Here is a 17,612-nt window from a genome sequence, read left to right on the forward strand (position 1 = left end):
TATCAAAAGCAGTGATGAAAAAAGTATGTGGTGATTGCTGTCAAAAACTGAGTATACAAACAGTTGCTGCATTAGAACAGAGGTAGTTGTTGGGCTGGACATGTGGCTCAATGGCCCAAGTGTTTGTTTAGATGCATGGATGGAAAGGAAGCAGGAAACTACTGCTTAAGAGGGCTGTGGGTAGAGACTGTAGCTGTCCAGAAGGGAAGATTCTGAAATGTGGTCTAGAAAACACAGGGGCTCATAGGAACGAAAACAACCAACATCCACAGCTGGGCTCTGCACTGTCTCCTCCTGTTATACCCACATTTTTGTCCTAACAGTAGCAGTGACATACAATTAACTATCAAGTCACTGAGCATTGTCCACCAAAATCAGAGAACCAGGACAGGGCAGGCAGGAGGATCACAGAGGAGAGCTGAGGCAGGGCAGGCAGGGGGATCACAGAGGAGAGCTGAGGCAGGGCAGGCAGGAGGATCACAGGAGAGCTGAGGCAGGGCAGGCAGGAGGATCACAGAGGAGAGCTGAGGCAGGGCAGGCAGGGGGATCACAGGAGAGCTGAGGCAGGGCAGGCAGGGGGATCACAGGAGAGCTGAGGCAGGGCAGGCAGGGGGATCACAGAGGAGAGCTGAGGCAGGGCAGGCAGGGGGACTGTGCTGGAAGCCACTGCTGTGTTTTCAAAGTCTTCACTCCTAGCAAAGTTAAGAAGAAATATCACAGAAAACTTGGAGCCCTCTGAACAGTAAAGAAAAATGAAGATTTCTAATTACTGTGCAAACCCCAAGTGTTAACTAAATTAAAAAAAAAAATACTGTTAAATGTTCCATATACAAATAACCTAAATTAGGTTGACACATGAATGGGAAATGTCATATCTTGGTCTGGTTAGGAACAATGGAACAACTTAAACCAAAACTGCTTTAGTGGTTTCCTGTTAAGGCTTTTCAAATGCAGATTCTTTTTACCTTTTCACTTACATTTTCTAAATAATGAAAATAATAGCAAATGTTTGTTAGGTACCTATTATGTGCCTAACTATAAATATATTTAATTTATTCCTCATAACACCATGAGAGGAATTTGGTCATCTTCTAACCAAGATGAAACAAAGGCTCTGTGCTGAGACACTTCCAGAAGTTTACATGGCTTTGCGAGAGGCAGGTCTTCATTTGGAAGCCAAGTCTAACTTCAAATTGTATCACTTGGGGTTCTAAACGGCATCTCAAGATCTCCAGACCATTTCTAAGACATACATTCAAATTCCATTTCTAATCAAGAGCTGAACTGTTAGGTAAGTTGTCACTTAGTGAGATGTTACATACACAGCCAGCCGGACTTCTCAGTACACAGAGGACAGACAACATCTTGGGTAAAGCCACACTCAGCTCTGCTCTTCTCTCACAGGAAAGGCCCTAAGAACTGTCTCAGGGGAGCTTTGCTTTGCTCTCAGTAGACTGAGGACATGATTTGATTTCCCACTCACAGTAGATTGGAAATGAGAAAAATCAAGTGAGATTTAGAGCTGTCCAAGGCAAGTTTCCTGTACTCAGCAGAAGTAAAAGGGACTCACAGAGGAAACAGGAACACACAGCTCTAAAAAGCAATTGCAGAGGGTTTTTAAAGTGCTGCAGTTTAGGATAATAAACCCAGAAATTCTCAAACATTAAAACCCTGTGGCCTCCCAGGAGCTTTTATTTTAAATGCAAATTATATAATTTAAATGAATTAAAAATTAAAACAAATGTCTAAAGTATTTATTCATTAAAAATAATAAACACTATAATCAAGATATATTGTATGAGAAAAGAATCTATTTTTAATAAAAGAAAAATGCAAAATATTCATAAGAATAATAAACACAGGGTGGGAAGATGGCTCCACGGGCAAAGTGCCTGCTGTGCAAGGATGGTGACTTGCATGCAGATCTGCAACATGCCCATGAAAAGCCAGGCATGATAGCTCGTGTCTGTAATAGCAATGCTGGAAGGCAGGGCACAGGACACTGGGAGCTCACTGGCCAGCCAGACAGCCTAACAGAAACTGGAGCTCCAGACTCATTGAGAGACCATATCTAAAAAAAAATTGTAAGATGGAAAACAATAGAGGAAGGCACCTAACATCACCTCAACAAGAACATGCACACATGGGCATAAGCATACATACCCCCAATACACACACACACACACACACACACACACACACACACACACACACACACACACACACAAATGGTACTAGCCCCACTACTTGTTAATAAAATGAACTTCTTTTTGAAACAGGGCCTACGAAGTGGAAGATGAACTTGAACAGAAGCTCTTGCCTCCACCTCCCAAGTGCAGAGATTACAGACATGGGCCACATGTCCCGTTTTATGTGGTTGTGGGACTGAACCCAAAGTATGTGGACAATACCCAACCTTACAGAGATGCACTGTGCAAAGGGAAGATGCATTTTAATGACTTTTCAGATAACAGTAGCAATCACCCTTGAATAATCTTGTGTGTGTCCATGCCAGCAAGGGAGAAGGAGGGGAAGCGGAGAGGATGAGAGAGAAGAGAGGGAGAGGGGCCAGGGACAACCCTGGGTATGAGTTCTCGCCTTTCTCTCTGCAGTTCACTGCACTGTCCTCCAGGCTAACTGGTCTGCAAGCTTCCAGGGATTGATTCCCCAGTCTCCACCTGGCACCTCCCTGTAAGAACGCTAAGAGTACAGCTCTCCACCATGCCCAGTTTCCACATGAGAGCTGGAGATTCAAACAGTTCCTACACTTGCATGGCAAGCATTTTACCCACCGAATAATACTACAGAAAAACTCAAATAATACTACAGAAAAACTCAACAAGTGTTTATTTCTTAAAGTTTAGTTGCAATAATCTATATTACAATGAACCTGAAGACTCACTACCCAGTTTTGTACATGATGTCTTAAATTAGAACCCACTAGGGCCATCTCTTGCTCAGGTGTAATTTTATACATCACATATCAGTCAGTGAAAAAAGTTCATTTCTATTATGAGATATCCAAAACGCTGACACATTTCACTATAAAACATACAAAAGTGAAGGTTACTGTTACTACCACCACAGGATTCCTCAGAAGAATGTGCAAACAGCACCAGAAACTGCCAAGTTCATCAAAATGATAAATATGTTCCACAAAATTCTAACTTACACTTATTGTGAATTTTTATCATCAGTGACTTAAACAAGTCAAGGGTTACTTCATTCACCTTGTTGTTGCTTTTTAAAGATTTATTTTAATTATATTTGTGTTGGGGGTATGCATAGTAGTTTGAATAAGAATGGCCCCCACATATTTGAATGATTAGGGAGTGGCACTATTTGAAAGGATCAAGGGAATGGCCTTGTTGGAGCGGGGGTAGCTTTGTGGGGTAGGTGTGGCTTTTTTGGAGGAAGTGTGTCATTGCAGGTGAGCTTTGAGGTTTCAAAGGCCCAGGTTCTGTGGCTTTCTTTCTTCCTGCTGCCTGAAGATATGGATGTAGAACTGTCAACTATCTCTCCAACGACACCAAGTCTGCCTACATGCTGCCATGCTCCCTGCTACGATGAAAATGGACTAAACCTCTGAAATTGTAAGCAAGCCCCAATTAAATGCTTTCTCTTAAGAGTTGCTATGGTCATGGTCTCTTCACAGTAACAGAACACTAAAATGGAGTATGTGCACAGAGGTCAAGAGGACACTGGACTCCCTGGGGATGTCATTATAGGCAGGTATAGGCCACCTGATATGAATGCTAGGAACTGAACCTGGGTCCTCTGCAAGAGCAGCTATTCATCACTGAGCCATCTCTCCTGCCCTGATATTATTCTTTTTGTTTTTTAATTGTTTGTTTGGTTTTTGGTTTTTTTGAGACAGTCTCCTTGCCTTTGCTGGGGTTATAGGCATGTTCCACCAACTACTCCCTTCTGAATGGCCTATGTAGCTGTTCACACTTGCGAGTGAAAACAGTCTTCTGTGTCAGAAGAGAGAGTTCAGCTCAAACTCAAACACAACATGCTCTTCCTGAGACAACGATCATCCTTCAGTGTCCACTGCACAGAATATGGGAGTGCACTTTAGAGTCGAGACCTGGTAACACTAATAACTGAGACCGTTTACCCCACTCCAAGGGTGAATGAAGTGCACCCTCTTCTTGTAACTGAGTGTATGGCAGTAAAGACAGCACAGCAGTGGGCCAGTGATGCCACGCTGACAGCCATACTGCGGCAGCAACAGTTCCACCTGTTGCTGTTCTTCTTCATCCAGGTGTTCAAACAGTAAAAGCTAAACTAAAACTCCTCAGGGGAAGTTCTATTCCATTTTGACAGTGCTAGGTCTGACTCTCTGAAGGTATCAGGGACATAGGATCTCCACACTACACTTCATAAACTCCCAGCTTAACCTGCCACACAGGCAGCAGGCTCTGTGTGCCAGGATGATCCCTGAATTCAGAAATCTTTACATTCAACTTCAATGTTTCTAACTGCTTGCTTCATCAAAAAAAGGCAAAAATTGTCATTAAACTCTACTTTCTTAATCTTGGAAATATTTTCAACTGAAATATCCAAATAAAACCACCATCCTGGTCAGAGTTTAAGACGCACTTGCCCAGGAACTACACTATAAATAAAGCATATTTCCTAATAATTTTGCGTTTCAACGCTTACATTCCCTAACACACACAGATACTGAATTGTAAACATGAGAAAGGGCAAAGGATCACCGCAGTCTGGGTAACAACTGCCTTGCGTGCTTCAGGATGGGGTCAGGAGCTAGAGAATCAGGAAGGGAAGACACAGATGAGATGTCTAAGTAGACACAAAGGGTCACACAGGAAAGATCCTGACAGAAGCAGCTCTCTAGCAGGAGTGCAGGCAGAGCTGTGCAGCAGATCAGACTCAGGGAGGTGGCAGGGCCCTGCAGCAGGGGGTGTGGGCAAACTCTGGGGCGGGGAAAGCATGGAGGTTCTGTAAGAAAAGTGCCACCGGGCCAGTAACTGACTCAACGGAATCACTGCAGCCAACAAGGGAGCCACCCACTTGGGTGCAGAAGCCTGCGTTACCTTGTCTCTCCTCCTCCTCTTCCTCACAGAACTCTGCTAGGGAAAATGCTTCTTTGAGCTGCTCTAGCTCAAGTCTTGTGGTCTGTAATTCTTCTCCACTCAGAGAACTAAGGATAGATTTCACCTAAATAGATACAAGACAATGAAAATGTGCAGGAAAATTAAGAGAATCTCAAATAGAGATGAGTCCACAAGTCAACTGAAATCTGAATTATAAACTAACCAGTCAGCACAAGCTGTTCTGGAGAGGAAGGGGAGCAGTATCTCACCAGGTAGCCCAGACTAGTCCTGAACTCTCAAATCTCCTGCCTCAGCTTCCTGAGAATTGGGACTGTTGGCTTGTGTCACCATTGCCGACCCCTATTCCTTAGAAATTTTAACTCAGACCTAGAGATATGGCTCAGTGGTTAAGCACCAGCTGCTCTTCCAGATGACCCAGATTCAATTCCCAGCACCCACATGGCAGCTCACAACTGTCTATAACTCTGGTTCCAAGGATCTGACACCCTCACACAGAAACACATGCAGGCAAAACACCAAAGCACATAAAATAAGAATAAATAAATCATTTTTAAAAAAAGAAGAAGAATTGTAACTCAAGAAACTAATTCCTACAGAAAGGTAGGTTGGGATAGTCTGTACTTTCCAAAGTAACCATGGGCTTAACAGTAGCTTAGAAACAAAGAGAAATCAAACAGTCTTCAATTGGGCTGGAGATGGCTTAGCAGTGAAGAGTGTGTGCTTCTCTTCCAGTGGACCTGAGTTTAGATCTCAACACCCACACCATGCTGCTTACTACCACCCATAATCCCTGCTCCAGGGATCTGGTATCCTCTCCTGGCATCCATGGGAACCTGCCGCATATGGCATACACACACATAAATTAAAAAGTAAAACTTGATCCAGGTATAATGTACATACACCTTTAATCCCAACACTCAGGAAGCACAATCAGATCTCAGTGAGTTTGAAGCCAGCCTAGTCTACACAGTAAATTCAGGCTGGTCAGAGCTACACAGTGAGGGCCTGTTTAGACAGACAGACAGACAGACAGATACACACACACACGGTAGAACCAACTAAAAGCTAACAGTTAACTGTACGCAAACTGGAAGCTTAAGTCAGTTAGTTTTTTGGCAGCTAAAGCCAAAGACACTGCAGAAAATAGTCAAATACAAATAGACAGATGATGGAAAACGTTAAGAACTCTTTTTTAATCCTTTCCTTTCTGTGTAATAAGGACAATCACTGCTGATTCTTTCTAGCACTTAGGTCCTACAAGGTTTCTGCTTGCTGTGTAGGGCACTTCCAAAGTCCTCCACAAAACCACCTCACCTTCCGAATGCACAGCGGAAGGGCGTCTGCAGCACCCCTTTGTGTGAAGACTTTCAGGAGGGGTTCGGGGTTGGGGATTACCTTTATTTCACTTTCTCGGGAAAGCATCTCCAGAGCTTCTAGATGTGAAAGGCCTTGAAACTCATCAAAGAGTAGCCCATAATGAGTTTTCTTGTCTGTTTCCATGGTTACCTCACTGGAGGGCCGCTGTTCTTCTTTGTCCTTCACCTCTCGTAAAACCTAAAAGGATGGAAGTGTTGAAATGCACCAAGTAATGAGCGCTCCAGAGTGAGATCATAAGCACAGGAGAACACAGCTGTCGGGCTCCATCCAGAGCACGGCCCCTTCAATCTGGGCTCTGCATTCAAACCCAAGGAACCGGGGGACAGCAGGAACCACATCATCACACAGAATCTCACGCTAGACAGTAATACCCGAGACACCAGGTGCTGGTCTGTGGGGGTTTAAAAGTTCATCTAACAGCTCTGACAGGGTTTAACATCCCACTCTGCTGTAGAAGGAAAACAGAGAGACAAACAGCCAGAACTCCTCTATGCACTGGGGCTCTCACTGCCCACCCCACAACCCCAAAGGAGTCAAAAGAAACAAACACTAACAAGGTTCCCAAGTCAACCTCGGCAAAAATCAAATCAAAACACAATTGCACAGGTGCAGGACACAGTACCTGTGACAGTGTAGAATTCCGGTTCATCAAGCCCTTAGTTCTTTTAAATCCAGGATCCCCTTCTGCTATGACATCCATTGTCTTCTTCCCAATGAATTCCAAGGCATCCAAACCCCCACTGATAACACTCTTGCCCTAGGAAAGCCGTGAAACTCCATTACAACACTGAGAATGTTTACAAATTGACTCTTGAGTAAGGGCTGAGCAGAGTGGGGCTGGTATGCAGGCCTGCAGTCCCAGCTATGAGGAGGCTGCAGGAGGAGAATGTTCAGGTTCAGCAAAGAAATATCCAGTAAACTCTGGCCAGTCTGGACAAATGATGAGAACCCTCCTCAGAATCAAAAGTTAAAGGCAGCTAGGGAAGTATTGCTAAGTTTAGAGGTGGAGTATTTGTCTGCCATGTGTGAGGCCCCTGGCTCAATCCCAGGACGAGGAGGGGGAAAAAAAAGGAGGGGGAACACTACCAAGAACTGGCAGCCTGAGCAGCAGCTGAAACAATCATACACCACTCACACAAATGCACACAGGTAGAACCACTTTGGGAAACTGTGGGTCAGTAGCAACCCACTCATAGTTACATGCCCAAGAGAAATGTGTGCAGAGAAGTACTAGAAGACATGTATGAGGGTGTGTGACGTAACACTCTGTAACAGTTTACACTGGAGCCTGGCTTGGTGGTTACCAACTGTAGAAGCAGTAACATGTCACCAAGTCCCACTAGGAATACAGCAAAGCTGCAACCTGGGTATTACAGACACAGTATGTGAGAGACACTGGATGTGTACCTAGGCCTCCATTTAGCAGAAGAGCAGGTCAAAACTGACTCACAACAGTAGAAGTCCTGGCAGTGGCCATCTGAGCTGAAGGAAGAACACATGCCTCAAGAAAGAAAGGCAGCGGGCTCAGGGTCTCGTAGTATGCTTGAAAGTTCAAAGTGAACACATATGATGTCATAGTCTATATGCTGCCGTATTTCAAAAGGTTAAAATGGGATTAAGCATGGTAAAGCATGCCTGCAATCCCTACACCTGGGAACAGAGGCAGGATGACTGCATATTGGAGACTGTCTGGGCTATAAAGCAAGACCCTGTCTCAAAGAGTTTAAAGCAAAAAAATAAAAATAAAAAAATAAAATAAAAAATGCTAGCCACCTACTCTCATGTAGGAAAGACATTGAGAGCCCCGTGCTATCCCTTTTTAAACATTCTCATCTACAGTTTAGCAAGTTTCCACTAAAAAGATCAAATGTCCCTTCTGCTTATTAGAGAAATCTCTCTGGAAAGTAGAAACACTCCCTAAGGACACCAAACCAAGACTTGACAGTCTCTAAAATAATCAGCTCCCACTCCACTTCCCTGGCTCTTACTCTAGTGAGTGACCCTTGGTGGTCCGGCCTCTCTTAGGAGCCACAGTACTCATGCATCTGAGAAAGGGGGATGAGCACTCGGCCCATCAGAACAGCACAGGCCAGGCTCCTGCCATCACTCTTTGCTCACCGTGCTCTGCACAGCTGTTGAGATGGTCGAGAGCATCCCGAAAGGCCCAGGCACTGGTGAGCTTTCGTTCTCACTGGTGTTTGTTTCTCCTGAAACAAAGGTTTGTAAACATGAAAGAAAGGGTCATTAATTGCTTTAATAGCAAATATGTGGTTTTTTAAAAATTAGACCCTGTTTCTCCACACAAAGCCTTTCTGTATTTATTTTTAAACATCTGCCTATGTTAAAATGAAAGCTAAAACAGGCAGATTTTTTTTCTCATTTATTTCATTTCAAAAATAAAATCAAGTCTTGAACAAACTAAAGATTGATATGCAATCAGACTTTATATTCAATGATCTCAGAGACACAAACTTCTGGACAAGGGAAAACTATTTAGCACTGGAAAACAGACAAGTGGCTGACCAGGGATAAGAGTTACATGAATCTTTGTGATTAATAAAATACTCTTATATTCCAAGTATATAGATCCAGCAAGGTGCCTATCCGTGTTCTATTGATTACATATATGAACATAACTACCTCTCCAAACATCCAAACATAAAGCTATACAGCTAAAAGTAAACTATAACTCACGTTGTCCTAGAAAACAATGCTCATTAGTTGTCATCAACAGACCAGCGTTACAAAGGTGATCATGTCTCAAAACAGTCTGTTCCATTTTATTAACTTTTAAAAGCCTGTAAGAGATCAGCTTTGGGGGCTAAGGGGTGTGATTAGGTGTTCAAGTGTGTGTAGTACACGTTTGTGTGCATATATGTAGAGGCCAGAGGTTAAGCTTGGATATTCTAAGACAGCCTCTCACTGGGACCTTGGGCTCACTGATTAAGCTAGCTGGCCATCAAGCCCAGACAGCTTCCTATCTCTCTCTGCCTTCCCAACAGTAGTATTACAGCTTATTTCACATGGGTTCTGGGGTGAAACTCAGGTCCTCATGCTATAGCAAGCAGTTTACAGACTGAGCTACAAATGATCTGAGAGCTTCTGCTTCCAGTTACAGTGTATCAAGTGCTGGACTTGCCCTGCTACCATGGCAGCTAGAAAACTGCAGAACAGATTGGAAACAATATTCAGAGCCAGACAAGACCGAGACTTTGGACCAACAGGAGAGAGAAAGTGACTCCTGTGAGGGAACTGGCTTGCTGTCCAGAAGAACTTTCCAACTACCACACAGGGAGGGAAAGGCAGAGACAAGAGACAGCAAGAGTTGAGGGCAATCTGCAGACTGGAGAGCATGGAGGCATCCCAGAACTCTAAGGCTCTACACACATATGCCTGGGTACCTCTCCATGAATACTGCACTGCTCAGCATTCAGTATACAGGCACAAGGAGACTCCCCAAGGCTGGAAAAAGAACCTGCCTTGGAGCAGGAAGCTAAACAATCCCCATAGCTGCTCACACTAGGCTAAGAGACTTGACTTCCAACCCACCAGACTCACTAAGCACCTGGGAAGTGGATAGGCCCCAGAAGAGCCAGGCCTGAACCAAACCATTCAAGTAAAAGCTACTCCAGACTCAGTCTAAACAAGCACACCAACCTTTCTGGTTTTGTTTTGAGGTAGGATCTGGTTATGCAGTCCAGGTTGGTCTCAGGTTCTCTATCCTCCTGCCTCCACTTCCTGACTGCTGAAATAACTGCTGTGTGCCACCATACCCAGCTTAAAAAGATCCATTTATGCTACACATACCATAACTACTTGCAAACAAACAAACAAAAAAAGCAGAGATAAACATGGTCCTTTAAAGGAACACATATTCCTAAAAGATGACCAAATGACTTGTTGGTAGCATCAGCCTTTCTGAAAGTTCTAAAAAGACTCATCATGATGACAATATCCTTGGCAGTGGAATTAACACACACACACACACACACACACAGAGTGGGAAGGACTTCTTATCAAAAGCAGTCTATTCTGATTTGGCAAATTCTATATTCTTTCCATTTTTAAAATTTTTTTATTTCTGGGTTTATTTTATTTCTAGGGTTTCTCTGTGTAGCCCTGGCTGTCCTAGAACTCACTTCGTAGACTAGGCTGGCCTCAAACTTGAAGATCTACCTGCCTCTTCCTCCCAAGTGCTAGGATTAAAGGTGTGCGCCACTACTGCCTGGCTATTATTCTTATTAAACTACAATCCAAACCCATGTAATTTCCACTGAGTAGAATTGTTCTCATCCCTTGAGCCACAAATACTAAACCTGTTCCCTGTTCTCCGTTCTCATCTTCAGAGACATAAAGAGAACCAGTAAATGGGGCTGGAAAGATAGCCCAATGGTTAAGAGCACTGACTGCTCTTCCAGGACCCAGGTTCAATTCCCAGCACCTACATGGCAGCTCACAACTGTCTGTAACTCCAGTTCCAGGGGACCCAACATCCTATGGCAAAACACCAATGCACATAAAATAAAAATAGAAAAATAAAAAAGAACCACCTCTCTCTCTCTCTCTCTCTCTCTCTCTCCCTCTCTCCCTCTCTCTCTCCCTCTCTCTCTCTCTCTCTCTCTCTCTCTCTCTCTCCCTCCCTCCCTTCCTTTCTCTCTCGTCATTACATTTTCATATCTACTACGACACTTCCACTTGTAAGACATTAACTCTATAGCTAATCCACCATGGAGCTCACCATGGAGGACTTTAGTGTTTCAGTGTATTTTTGACCCAAGAGAGAGAGAGCGAGCATAAGGAAAGCCAGGTGTAGGCTCAGGCCTGTGATCCCAGGACTTGAGGGCTGAGATAGGAGACTATGCAAGTTCAAGGCCAACCAGGGTAAGAAGGAAAGAGGAAAGGGGGTGGGGAGAGAGAGAAAGGAGAATGGGAAAGAAGGGAGGGAGAAGGGGGAATGGAAAAGAAAAGATGGTTGGGGAGGAGAGAAGAGGGGAGAACAGTCACTATGAACAGCGCCTCAAATTCACAGGCAGAAGCCTAAGGGGCCATGTCTGTGTAACATGAGCTTGTCTTCTGACCATAACTGCAGTCAAGTGACTTAATTTTAATGCCAATCTAATTCTTAGGCCAATGACTTCCTAAAGAGAATAACTGGAGCCAGCTAGTTTCTGAAGGTCATGTATGCCAGAATTCTATAAAGGTGGAGCTGGAGGAAACAAAAGACAGTCAGGTGACTTCAAGGGAAAAGGATAGAAATAAGCAAGGAAAAGCAATGGTGAGAAACAATAAGGCCCCTGAGAGATGGAAGAAGTAACCCTGGTCTTAAAACTGTTCCGGTCCCTGACCCTCCTGCTCCCTAGTGATAACTGTGTCCTTTGGGTGACTGACTGCATGTTTCCCTTTGATCCAGACAAACCAGAACAAAGCTTCACCTTCATAAAAAAATCCAAGTGAAAACAAAAACGCCAACACACTAAAATCTTTTTGTCTTGCCACGACTTACTCAAGCTCAGCTAATTCTTACTGGTGATAAAGCAAGCAAAACATGGAGCCCTTCTCACATTCTGTGATCACTTCTTCCATGCAAAAGTGCAGTGAAGAGACACACGAATGGTTTCTGGAGGCTGGCTAGCCCTCAAGATTCCAAACCCTCTTCATCATAGTCTCGATATGCCCGAGCGTCGGGTACTAAGTCAGTACTATTACTAAGTGCTAGTGTGACCATGAACTGAACTGCCCATTTCCACCAAACCCCGAGCACAAGTGCTGACCTGCTGCTTGCTTGACTTCAGTTGAAATTTCAGTGGGGCTAGGAATTCCAAGAGAAGTCTCTGCCTTCTCGATGACATTTGAAATGCCTTGTCCTAATGAGAAAAACAATTAACATTTGGTGATCTGTGTTCTTACTAAAACTGAAGAATCAATAAAAATATATAAATATATATATATAAACAAAAGCCCAAATTTGCAATATTCTAAAATCATGGTCCCAAAGGCACATTATTTTAATGACATATGTATTCTGGTCATTATCTCCTTCCCAGAAAACAAAAATCCCACTGACTTAACATCTCTAAAACGTAGGCTTAACCTAATCCCTAGACTTCAACTTCCTAATAGAACATGGGCATGAGCACCAGTGTACACAAAAAATAAGGAAATGACCAACGGTCTTACCTACTTACCTACTGTCGCTACTGTAGCTGAGGCTGAGGAGAGCAGGGACTTGCCCCAGCTGCCCCAATAACCCCATCCTGTCTGGGGTGCATCTTTAGAAATAGTCTCCTATTTTGTCCAGTGAGAGAGAAAACAAGACACAAGAAAACAGGAAAATTAGTGGAGACTCAGACAAGCATAGACAGGTATCTAATCATTAAACAAGCACAGGTGGGCAGATCTGTGATTTGGGTGAATACTGCCAGACCAACAGACAAATGCCATCAGCACAGAAATACCCTGCAGCAAATGCAATTACTGATAAAGGCATTTCTAAAACTCAGAAAGATGTTACTTTCTGGCTGTAAGAAGAAGGAAGTGCCACTGTAAATTAGTACTGCTATCACATCCCTTTTAAGCCTTGTAGTTTTAAATCCCAAAATTTTAACAGATTGTTACTTTGGCTACAGCCTGTGGCACCTGAGCAGGAAGTTGGGAAGCCTCAAGGTCACTGGAAGGATTGGTCTCTGGTCTTTTCCGAGTGGACGCTACAGGCTGAGATTTATTCTCTGGCTTCTCGGCTGGCTCACAGTTGCCATCTTTGAGGATCGGGGCCGCTTCAGTTAGTGCTGGGGTCTCTGTAGCATCCTTATCTGACATGACTGGAACAGCTCCTGATAAAACAAAAGCCCAGCAACAATCTACTGATACTGGCTTCTTCAGCATAAACATCTGCTTGATGTTTTTGAGACTTTCAGATTCATATACTAGTATAATAACACAAAGAGCTCCTATCTACCTCCACCCACCTCCCCCATCAGAAGCTGACACTGTCACAATTCACCAGTGTCCTTCCAATTTTACAGTTTTGACATGTACCCATATATGTGTACATCAGTTACATTAAATGTTACCACATACACAGCTGTCCCTTGGTATCTGCAGGGGTCACATTCCTTCTATAAAATGGACAGTATCTGCATATAGCCAAAGCACACCCATGCAGTTCCGTAACCTCTACTTCATCTGTGATGTCTAACACCATATGTAATGCTACATAAATGACTTTAAACTGTCTTAAGAACAATGACAAGTCCGCATGGGTTTAGTGCAGATGAAACTTTTCCCAACTGTTTTCCACGGATGATTGGTTAAGCCTATGAATGCTGAGTCCCGGATACAGTGGGCCAACTGCCTAACTGTCCAGGAAAGGCACAATTCAATCCTAAGGATCCCTGTGCCATCCTTTCTGGAACCATACACTTCCCACATTTCTTTCAACCTATAGCAACAAACTACTGCTCTGTTCTCTGACACGGACATTTTCAAGGCGTGTACATTGAAGCATACAGATTACCTTTGCAGTGACTTTCTTCACCCAGCCTAAGTCCCTACATTCCACTATGGTTATATCAAAAGTCCCTTTCAATTTCTCAGTACATCACTGTGTGTGCATGTGTGTGTGCGTGTGCGTGTGTGTATGTAGATTCATTATATATATATAAAATTCCAGGTAACCTGCAGTTTCCAACATTAGACTACTGTACAACTAAAACTATTTTCAAAGTTCATGTACAGGTTTTTACATGAACCTAAGCTTTTTCTCTGGAATAAACAACAAATATTTCATTAACAATATGGGTCATATGGTAAGTCCACGCTTAGTTTTATATGAAACATGGGTATGTGGTAAGACCATGCTTTGTTTCATATGTAGCTGCCATCTTTTCCAGAGTAGTACAAATAACCAAAACTTTCTGCATTCTGACTAGCTCTTTCTCTTATGCTGAGCCACTTTTATAGCCACGTGGTGGTGGCTCGCTGTAGCTTCTAGGCTGCACTGGCCAGTGACTAGACAGTAAATATCTTGGGGGGGGGGGGTGCCATCGAAGACTCTCTTCAGAGAAACATCTAGTTATATCTTTGGCTCATTTCTTTAGTTAGACTGCTTTGTCACTTTCTGTAGAGTTTTGATATTTAATATCTAGGTTCAATTCATCCTCGTCTAAAGCTTATTCTCACTGCCTTATTTTGTTTTGCCTTCTGAGACAGGATCTCCCTCTTTGCTGGCCACTAGCTCATGGCAATCCTCCTGCCTCAAACTCCCAAGTGCTGAAATTACAGACATGAGACACCACACCGGTTTTTTTTTCATTTTCTTCATGGGGTCTTGCACCAAGAAATTCTTTCATTTTGATGAAGCCCATTATCACGTCTTCCCTTTTACTAGCTTGTCCTTCAAAAATGTTATCATTAAGCATTCATTCTTCAGTTTTTTCAGAGACTATTCAAACCATCAAGTAACACTGTGTAAAATCAGCTTTCTATTTTTAAATATTCTTTATAAATATTCCCAACACTGTTTGGTAGTTAGACCATCTGATGTAACCAAAGCATAATTGAATTCCACTTATTTCACTTATTCTGCTGTGCTTGTATCAAACCCTGGACCTCATGCATGCTAAGGAAGAGCTCTACCACCTAAATACATGCCCTGGCCCCTTGGGTCAGCTTTAGAATAGCAATGCTACCCAATCAGATTCCTTCTGAAAGTACAGCTCTTTGGCAATTAAAGCCAACATGTCACTGGTACTTCCACTAAGAGAAATACCAGTTCCTAGAATAAGCAGTTATCACCAAGGAACACACTCAGACAATACACATATACCAGGTATGCTAACAAACATTTTATTCAGGTATGCACTAAGTGCAGGATAAATCCAACCCATGCTATCATGCTTCTAATGCACTAGAAAACAATTTAAAAAGGAAGGCACATGGGCTATAGCATAATAATTGAAGCACATTAAAAAAAAAATCTCAGTGGTGCATGTTTTAATCCCAGTACTTGGGAGGCAGAGGCAGGCAGACCTCTGAGAATTCAAGGCCAGCATAGTCTACATAGTAACTTTTAGGATGGACAGAAATAAATAATGAGACCCTGTCTCAAACACACACACTACAAAACTTAAAGAACAGAGAAGACATCATAAGCATCAGGAAACTATTCATAAAATGCACCTAAAATAAGCCTAGAGTAGTGGTCACAAACTGGAAATGTGTTAGCTAACTACAGCCTATAGATGTTTTTAACTGGCCTATACTGTTTAAACACTTTTTTAAATTAGTTACTACCATTTAAAGTTTCATCTTCCATAGGGAAAGAAATAGAAGTTTCCAATTCCTCTTGTAAAAGTGAGACATAAGGCAATAGGGGCCGTGTGACTAGGTAATAACTATCTGATGCCAATGGCTGTTGAGGCCTTTTGGATGAGAACGGCATTCTCTCACACTATCTCCAAATTTCTATTACTCATTTATACTAATCTGATTAGATCCCGTACACACTTGTGTTCACAACACCCGCCTTCAAGATGCTTAAGATACTGACAAATGAAAATGCCAATGAAAGAATTCAAGGGTGTGATGGTCAATCTCAATTGCCAAATTGATAAACTTTAGAACCACCAAAGAGTCCTCTGGGCTGTGGGGATTATCTTGATGAGGTGAACACTGTGGGTGGCATAATTTCACGGGCTGGGGTCCTGGACGGTATAAAAAGGAGAAAGAGAGCTGATCACAGCATTCACTGCTCTCTGCTTCTTGACCGTGGATGCAATATGGCCAGCTGCCTATGTGACCTTCTTGCCACTATGGGCACGAGAACTGTGACTCAGGATAAGACCGCCCTTTCTTGTTTTTGTCTGGGAATTTTATCACAGTAACAGAAAGCAACTAAGCACAAAACAAAGGTTATGAAAACAACACAGAGAAAGGTCAGTGACTCATGATATGGTCACCTTGAGTAATGACTATATTAAGGAAGAAGCAAAGGGAGGCACAAGGCTACACACTGTGTCACCTAAACTTTGTGGGCACATGGTATGCATATATTCAACAGTCCCAAAATTCATGGAGAAAAAGAATCCATATAAAAGTAACAATTGCCGTGCAAACCAATTCAGAAAAAAAAATTTTTTTAAAAACTCGTTTAGTCGTTCATGGCAAACATCTTGCATTCCCACTATGTAGCCAGCTCTGGAGACAGAGAAGAAATGTAAGGCAATTTCTGCCTCACTCGGTCCAAAGGCTGATCTAATAAGAAGACACTGACATGCTTGCACAAAGTCCAAATGGTGTTCTTGCAGCTGTATTAAATTTTTTTTAAAAAATGTATCTTTTAAAACCTTTTCTTTTTTCTCCAGGTTTCACATATGGTAATAGTCCATAGATGTGCTATATGTAAACAAAGACACGTGTTGCAAAAATTCACTTAATTTTATGAACTAGGACATTCCAAATGAGTAAACTCTGGTTGCCCCTATTCTTTCACTTGCACAACAAAGATTTTAATAAGCATCAAGGACGTGCCAGGCGTTTAGGCTGGGCCAGACGACAAGGTTTTGTGCGTAGCTTTGACCGCCTCCACCGTCCCTGCAAACAGAATTAAACACATACCAGACATACGGCATTGTACTATTTAATGTTTTCCGGGGATTCTGTGGTCCATGTGTTTTCCTGGGTGGGAGAGAAAGACCCAGATGACTGGAGAGGTGGAACGAGGTGCCTCACAGTCGGGACGTAAACACACTCACTGCACACGCGTCCCCATCGCATTACCCGGAGGCTGCGTGGCTGGCACCTCGGACTAGCGGGGAGCCGGGCCCGGGGTCAGCACGGCTGCGCGTCCGCGCCACGAGGAGTCCGGGCAACGGGCTGCTGCGGCTCCCGGGCTAACGAGGCCAGTCTCCGGTCTCCGCACATGCACACGCAGGTCCCACCCCACTCCCAGGCTTGAGGTAAACAAGCGCCTCACCCCTCAGGCTGAAGAAAACCCCAAACACAGCCGGAAGCCCAGCAGCCGTGCTGCGACCCCAGCGACCCCAGCCCTCGCCGCCCTCACCCGGAAAAGCCGCAGTCCGACACCGCCCCTCGCCGCGGCTACGGCCGCCCCGCTCGCCGCTCCGACGATCACGGAAGTGTTCCTGACCTCCG

The 17,612-nt window shown here is 43.6% G+C and overlaps 1 protein-coding gene across 4 annotated transcripts in view; it reads right to left on the reverse strand.

Annotated features, from left to right (window-relative positions):
• The window catches only part of Fam114a2 (family with sequence similarity 114 member A2), a 31,858-nt gene extending 14,256 nt beyond the window's left edge, over positions 1–17,602 (reverse strand). The window contains exons 1-8 of one of the 4 annotated variants that reach the window (XM_036196421.1): positions 17,521–17,602; positions 13,089–13,291; positions 12,647–12,746; positions 12,233–12,325; positions 8,580–8,668; positions 7,084–7,218; positions 6,480–6,638; positions 5,064–5,187 (exon numbers count right to left, since the gene is read on the reverse strand). In XM_036196421.1, coding sequence (XP_036052314.1) covers positions 5,064–5,187; positions 6,480–6,638; positions 7,084–7,218; positions 8,580–8,668; positions 12,233–12,325; positions 12,647–12,746; positions 13,089–13,277 — 889 coding nt within the window. In that variant the 5' untranslated portion in view covers positions 13,278–13,291; positions 17,521–17,602. Of the gene's footprint in view, positions 1–5,063; positions 5,188–6,479; positions 6,639–7,083; positions 7,219–8,579; positions 8,669–12,232; positions 12,326–12,646; positions 12,747–13,088; positions 13,292–17,075; positions 17,263–17,433; positions 17,457–17,520 lie in introns of those variants that run through there. The other 3 variants (XM_036196422.1, XM_036196419.1, XM_036196420.1) reach the window with 3 other exon arrangements.
• Between the last annotated feature and the right edge of the window lie 10 nt (positions 17,603–17,612).

This window comes from Onychomys torridus, chromosome 8, assembly GCF_903995425.1.
Source record: "Onychomys torridus chromosome 8, mOncTor1.1, whole genome shotgun sequence".
NCBI classification, from domain to species: domain Eukaryota; kingdom Metazoa; phylum Chordata; class Mammalia; order Rodentia; family Cricetidae; genus Onychomys; species Onychomys torridus.